The 7,899-nt window shown below is 29.1% G+C and overlaps 1 protein-coding gene across 1 annotated transcript; it reads left to right on the forward strand.

Moving 5' to 3' along the window:
- The first annotated feature begins 290 nt into the window (after positions 1-290).
- Positions 291-3,336, forward strand: LOC105774610 (WAT1-related protein At2g39510). The gene is made up of 7 exons (XM_012597157.2): positions 291-548; positions 634-696; positions 776-892; positions 998-1,241; positions 1,523-1,684; positions 1,797-1,948; positions 2,869-3,336. Exons 1-7 carry the CDS (start codon positions 349-351, stop codon positions 3,101-3,103), a joined length of 1,173 nt encoding a protein of 390 aa, XP_012452611.1. The 5' UTR covers positions 291-348; the 3' UTR covers positions 3,104-3,336.
- Positions 3,337-7,899: the final 4,563 nt, after the last annotated feature.

Consider the following 7,899-nt stretch of genomic DNA (forward strand, 5'->3'; position numbering starts at 1 on the left):
CTCAAATTAGTTCTTAAAACGAACAAATAATCTAAACCGTAAAGCAAGTAGTTGATTTCAAAATAATGCTATCACCACTCAGTCCGTAATTGAAAAATCACCACACCATGTCAGATCACACAACAATTTTATCAATTGTAAGTATTGGGAGCATCATGTACCAAACTCCACCTTTGTCCTAAATTTTTAAAAACAGTCGAGGAAGACGTGAAGAATTAGTAATAACTTTGACATGCAAAAGTGACAAAAAGTAGTGTATATAAATACATACATCGCCTTCTTCATTTCTTCAAAGAAATCTCTAAATTTGTCAAATAGAGATTAACCCAAAAAAAAAAACAGAACACCATGAGCTTGAAGTCCTCAGCTAGCGTTTACAATCAAGCTTTGCCATATGTGGCCATGGTTTTAATGCGATTCGGCTCTGCCGGTATGCCCATAGTTGCCAAATACGCTCTTAACAGAGGTATGAGCCAACATGTTTTAGTGGTTTACCGGTTCATCATTGCCACTCTTGTTCTTGCTCCTTTCGCCATTGTTTTCGACAGGTTTGGTTTTTTTTTTTTTTTGTTTATGTTTGAGTTCGGAATTGGTCCCGGAAATCACAATCCGAATGATGTTCTTTTTTTGCAGGAAAGTTCGGCCGAAGATGACCTTATCTGTCTTTGTTCAGATAGCTTTGTTGGGCTTATTAGAGTAATCAAATCTTAAACCATTAACCAAGTTTTTCGGTGTTAATCGTGATCGTGGACGTAAGGTTTGATTTTTCTTACAGGCCTGCTATCGACCAGAACTTGTATTATACCGGCATAAAGTACACGACAGCAACCGTGGCGACCGCCTTGTGCAATGTTCTACCAGCCTTTGTGTTTTTGCTAGCTTGGGTTTGCAGGTAAATTAGCAGTTGATTGCAAATAAAATATGACTAGAAACGTTTATTTTACGGAAAAATGAATTTTTCCATATTTTCCGATCTTGAAAGTTGATATTTTTGCAGGCTTGAGAAAGTTGATGTGAGGAAAGTGAAGTGCCAAGCAAAGATTTTGGGGACCATTGGAACTGTTGCAGGAGCAATGATTATGACAATGGTTTATGGGCCAATGTTGCCATTGCCATGGACCAAAGTCAATAATCATCACCAATCTACTAACACTGATACAAAAAACAATGAAGATGCTCTAAAGGGTGCTGTCATGATCCTTGTAGGATGTGTTTGTTGGGCATGTTTTGTCATTCTTCAAGTAAGAAATCCAAATTTGGACCCTCTCATGTTACTTCAATTCTTCATTTTTCTTAAAATTTCTGTATTAACTCTCCTATTTATCACATATATATAAGAATATAATTCTTTAAAGGCAAATACTCGTGCCAGACACTCACATTCAAATTTGAGTACTATTCATATACATACCTAGGTCTAATACTTACAATTAAGTCCGAGTAACATAGGTTTTGAGTCAAATTGAAAAGCAAATTCAATATAGATTTTTTGAGTTATAACCATGTTTTGGTCTTTGTATAGGCGATTACCCTAAAATCATACCCTGCTGAGCTCTCCTTAACAACATTAGTTTGCTTTATGGGCGCAATTGAAGGTGGCATTGTTGCCTTAGTAATGGAAAGGGGCAATGCTGCTGCTTGGGCCATTCACTGGGATTCTAAACTCTTTGCTGTAGTTTACAGTGTAAGAAAGCCCTTTTTTTCTCATCACGGATTTAAATTATGATAGTATCGAATCACATTTATCACAATTACAGACAAACGTAACATCATATTCAATTTTTTTTTTTTGGCAGGGAATTATATGTTCCGGGGTTGCTTATTATATAGGAGCAATGGTGATTCAAGCAAAGGGCCCTGTTTTCTTTGCGTCATTTAACCCTTTAACAATGGTTATAGTTGCCATTATGAGCTCCTTTATCTTTTCTGAGATAATGTATTTAGGAAGGTACGTAATTTGCATATCTGAATCTTCTGTTTTTTGGAACACTTAGAAATAAAAGTAGCTTTCATTTGGATTCACTATTTTTAAATATAAATAAAGTAAATTGCTTCCTAAACTAAATACTTTTAATCGAGACAATTTACAATTATGTATTAAACTTTATGGGATCCCACATAACTTAGTCCACCAATATCATATCAACTTTTAGAAAGGGAAAAATATATATTTAGTTTCGTTAATTACAAATATTTTATATAATCCACATTTTATCCTAATTTTCTAAAATAAATTTCTTGGCTTCACTCTCGTGGTCTGAATTAGTTATTTAATGAAATATAAATTCAGTAGTGTCAATTATTCAAAAGATGGTAAAAGTATCATGGAAATCATTGTATTAGAAGTCAGATTGCATTTTATACTTTTCACTCAACAAATGAGCAAATTAGTGCATCTACGTTACATCAAAGAGTAAATTAGGCCTTTTGTTAAAAAATTTATTTGATTCTACTTTTAAAAACCGGTCCCTATTCGTCAGTATGCGGTATACATGGCACGTCATGTGTCACTGTGTAGTTATTCCGTCAATCACGCCAATTTTTAATAATACAAGTGGATAATAATTTTAATAGAAATGATCAATTTGCTCTTTTATCTAACACACAGATTAATTTGTCTATATTTTTTAAAAATAGAATGAGTAAATCTTAATACAAAAACTTTTATAATACTTTAATGGTCAAAATATGCATAGTTTGGGATGAATTTCCCTTTAACCATTAGGTGACAGTTTTTGATGGACTGTGTCACCAAAAAGCCTAATTAATCAACACAAAAGACAATTCAATAGTTTTCTATATTTTTTCTTTCTTACATGATATATTTAAAACTAATTTGATGTCAACTCAAATGCCAAACAATTGCAGGGTAATTGGAGCAATGGTGATAGTTGTAGGGCTTTACATGGTCTTGTGGGGAAAAAGCAAAGATCAGATTTCGTCAGATTCATCGAACAACACTAAGGATGAAATTCCCATTAGTGGTGATGAACTTCAAATGGCCACTCAAACAACAACACCCATTTCCAATCAAGATTTTGTAGTTCTGGATTTAAACAAAGGGGATGTTTCTAATCAGTCTTCCAAAAACAACCCCAAATAAAATATCATTATATATATCTGATAAGCTTATTTTAATTGTTTGGTTTGGCCTAATTAGCCATTTGGTTTTATCAATCTAGGGTTCCATGCTCTCTTTTTTTTTTTCTAGATTTAGATTTGGATTTGTCCATCTGTATCAAAATAAAGATTAAGGAATAATTTTTTCTTGAAATCCACTAATGTATATTTGATGGATGTTTATTTATGAACGATGAAATAGACACAAATTTAAAATAATATATTTTTTAATTCCACAACTAAAGCTAAGTAAAATTAAAAATTGGCATACGTCTCAATTCTTTGTATATATTTATTTTAATATTTTATTATACCGTATAACATTTTGTTATAACGTCTATCATGTTCTCCATACCTTATAACCACCTTATACATAATAAAGCATCATAGTGCAGACCCATTAAAAGTCCCTATACAATCTCAAGAAATTTTATCTTCTCCCCCACGAAAATCCTATTTTGCATCATACTTCATTTTTTGACTTTTTACCATTTTAAGTGAATCGATTCAAATTTGTATCAATGCATGTGATTAATTTATACCTAAATATTGGAAGATGTTTTGTGATTGAAAAAAAAAAGTGTAGAGAAATTTTCTTTATTGGAAAGTGTTGGTGTGGATTTCTGAAGTGGATTCCCATTGAGAAAAATAATAGTAGCACCAAACTGAAAACGAGTTCTAAAGGAGCACGACAATGAATGCAACAATATGTAAAGATTAAAACAGTATTATGTTGGGATCTTGGTCAGCCCCAGTTGTTATCAATTATTATCATTAAAATGATAAAATAAAATAAAAAAGGCTTTATTAAGTGCAGAAGCAATGAATCATTTATAACATCCTAGGAAAATAAATGTGTAGATTAAAGATTAACAAATAAACAAATCATATTCTTTGGAATCCAAAGAAAAGCATTTTAAAATATTCTACAAAGATGCCTTTTTTTTTGGTTTATTGTATCACAATTGCATACTTAGTAATTATGAGAATGACAGCCACCTTACATTATAAAACTTTATTTTTCATACCTTAAATGTTTTAAATTAAGATTAGTTTAAATTGTGGTTTGAGTTTTAGCTCGATTGGTATGGATATTGTTGTTAATGTAGGACGATGAGAATTCAAGTGTGCTAAAGCTCATTATCCTCCTATTTATGGGTTGGAGAAGAGCTATGGGTAATTCTAAGCATGATGTAAAAAAGAGTCAGATATTGTCAGAATCTATAATGAGATTGTTAAAAAAAAGATTAATTTAAATCAACCGACTGAGTTTTAATTTAGTTAATATCGTTGTTAGTGTAGCAACTTCATTGATTTAATAATATGTACTTAGTATAAGTTAAGATTTAGATAAGAAATTATGAATTAAACCAACTCAACTCAATCAAATTAATATTTAATAACAATTTTTTAAAATTTAATTATAGAAAATTTTAAATATTAATGTGAAATGTTTTTGTCTTTCAAAATTTTTTGAATAATGGACCATTTTTCAAGCCGGACCCAGGTCTAGAACATTGGCCGGAATTTTTTTCTGAGCCTGGCCTATACCCGACTCGGCCCGGCCCATGAGCACCTCTAATATGAAATAAAGGAAAACTGTTTGAGCTCAAAATCGGGTTGAACCGCTTTTGAGCCGTGGATCTTTGGCTGGACAAACCATTAAAAATAGGTTGAACCAGCTTTGTGCTATACATTCCTAGGCCAAGCAAATATATATTCGGCTTAAATTCCTCCAAAACCGGCCCAACCCTTTAAAATTTATAAACCCAACCTAAGTCCCAGCCCAAAATAATAAAACAAACTTTAAAAGGATAAATTTCACAAGTAGTCATCCAATTATTAGTAAATATATTTTTTGATCACTCAACTACGAAATGTTATAAAATAGTCACCCAACTATCAGTAAATTTCTTTTTTCTAGTCACCCAACTAAGAAAAGTTAAGAAATGGTCACCCAACAATCCAATTTTGTTTTTTTTTTGTTACCAACTTGCTAACAGTGTCAACCTTTAAAATTGGTATAATAACAACTTTAACTCTCAATATTTTATGTTGTGTCAATTTAGTCTTAATTCTAAAAATTTATCCTCAACATTTACACATTGTGTAATTTGATCTTTTTATTATTTTATTTGTATTTGTGACCCTTTTACCTAAAAAGCTATAAAATTATTAGCTAAATTTCATTGAAAATGTACAAAAAAATGGAAACACTAAAATTTAAAATAATAATTTTAATATTTTCTCATTCTTTTAAAATTAACCCTTAATGTCACAAAAAAAGCGCAAAGAAAAGACCAAATTACACAATGTGTAAATTTTAGGGTTTGTTTTTAAAAATAAGACTAAATTAACATAATTTATGTGAATTTATAAATGTTGAGGGTTAAAGTTGTTGTTATGTCAATTTTGAAAGTTGTCATTATTAGCCATTGATGAAAACAAAGAAAAATTAAATAGTCGGTGACCATTTTATAGTTTATATATTTTAAAAATTATATATATATAAAAAGAAACAATCTAAAATAACCCACTCACCCATGCCCTACGTACTTTTTCTAAGTCCTCTCAACAAATGACAGATAAAAAATATTTGGTAAATTGTCAATGGAGTTTTTAGATTCCATAAGTAGGGTTAGCGGTTGATAAATATCTTATATGAATATAGAAAAATATTTAAAAAAATGAGACATGTGGTAATTTTTTAACGCTACTTGTGAAATAAAAAAAGTATAATGCCAATGTACCAAATATTAATCCTTATATCATTACTAACCTTATTTTTCCTATTTTCATACTTTAAGAAAAAAAATTGGATCAGCTACATTGGCGGTCAAAGCAATTGAACTAGTCAAATTGAAAACCAGTGACCTAACCGGTTTGACCATCGATTTAATTCTGAAAACTTTGTGTAAACCTAGATTAATTAAATATATATCCATGCGTGCATGCACGCACGCACGCACATACATACTCACATATATATTGAAAATTTGCTAGAAAATCATTCATTTTATAAATTTTTATTATTATGATGATATTTTTGTCTTTTTATATTTTTATAAATTAATAAAAAATCATATGTAACATCCCAAAAATCGGATTAGAAGAAATTGAGTTTTGAAACCCAGAGTGGTTATGTTCTGAGTTTGAGTTAGGATTTTGAAATTTTCATAAGTAAATTTGATTTGATTTAGTGGTTAAATGTTTTAGTAATGTATGCAAGGTTCTAGGTTTGAATCTCACCTCTTGAAATTTTGCTATTTTGACTAAACCCTATCTTTGGACATATGGGTTATAAGCTATTTTTTATCAAATAATAATAAGAATGAGTTTGTTGGTTTAATAGTTAATTTTTTGTATACCCTTTGATCTTGTGTTTGAATTTCGCAAAAGCAATATGAAATTTTTTTTATTTTGCTGTCTCGTGAGGTAGTTTTGGTTGGTTTTAAATTAATCAAAATCTCTCAACTTCTCTTTTTTTTTTGCCTGCTATGTTCTTTCTATTCTTTTTGTTCTTGACTATCATTCTTTTCTCTTCCTTTTTATTTGTCAAGTTCTTCCACCGACGATTTTCTATTGAATCTTTGTAGCATCGGTTCTTCTAATTTCTAGGACAGATTTGGGGTATTACATATATAACGAGATTTAAATTTAGGACATAATAAATCTTAAAATTTAATTTTATCATTTAAAATAAAGCAACATTTGTTTTTTACCTCATCTTTTAATAAATATATTTATTACATTTTTTTTTCACATACATTGCGGGTGACCCATAAAGGAGTTCATGAGTCGGGTTAGATTTGGTCCAGCTTAAGCATGATATTAATATTAATTTATTGAATTTAGAGTGTGTTCGATAAACTGAAAATTTAAGTGTTGAAAATTTAAGTATTAAATTTTTAATGTTAATTTTTTTAAAATGCTTTATTTATATTTGAAAATTATTTGATAAATTAATATATATCAACTTAATATTTTCTACATTAAGTGATAAGTATCTACTTATCAAATTAGTTTATTCAACACTTTTTGTTGAAAATTTTATGTAAAGTAAAAAATTAAAATGGTTATCACATACATTTAAAATATGAAATGTTGAAAATTTTCATTTTTAATGACATGAATATTTTTAATGATTTATCAAACACACCCTTACATTTTAAAAATTGTAAAATGAGAAAATAAAAAAATTTAAGGGATAAGTTTTTCTTAAGTGGACGTGAGTTTTATTTATTTAAAAAATTACCATTTTATTATCAAATTACAAAATTACAAAACATCAATATATATATATATTTCTTTGATACGGAAAAGTTGAAAGGCAGAGTAGCAATAAGCCTTCATAGCAAGACAGTCACCATTGCTTTACAATCATTGATGTGGAAACTGAAAAAATTCTTCCACCTCAAATCTTCAATGCTGGGGATTTGAATTAAATTCACCCTATTATGTTGCTTTTTAATTTAATTATTAATTGAATACACATACATATAATTTTAACTACATTTTATCACAAATCTAATTTATAAATAATTCAAATTGTGTTCAGATTTTCAATTACATATATATAAATGAAGAATATACAGGTTTAAAATAAAAAGAAAAACTTCATATTTTCATCCCATCTAATTACAAATCTTGAGTATAAATAATTGAAACAAGTTCAAACACTAATCACTTTGATATAATTGTATTAAAATTACGACAAGATAAAATTTATGAATGTAAATAATGATTTTGAAAATTGTTAAACATGTTTTTTTTTAAACG

The sequence above is a fragment of the Gossypium raimondii genome, chromosome 6, assembly GCF_025698545.1.
Source record: "Gossypium raimondii isolate GPD5lz chromosome 6, ASM2569854v1, whole genome shotgun sequence".
NCBI lineage: Eukaryota > Viridiplantae > Streptophyta > Magnoliopsida > Malvales > Malvaceae > Gossypium > Gossypium raimondii.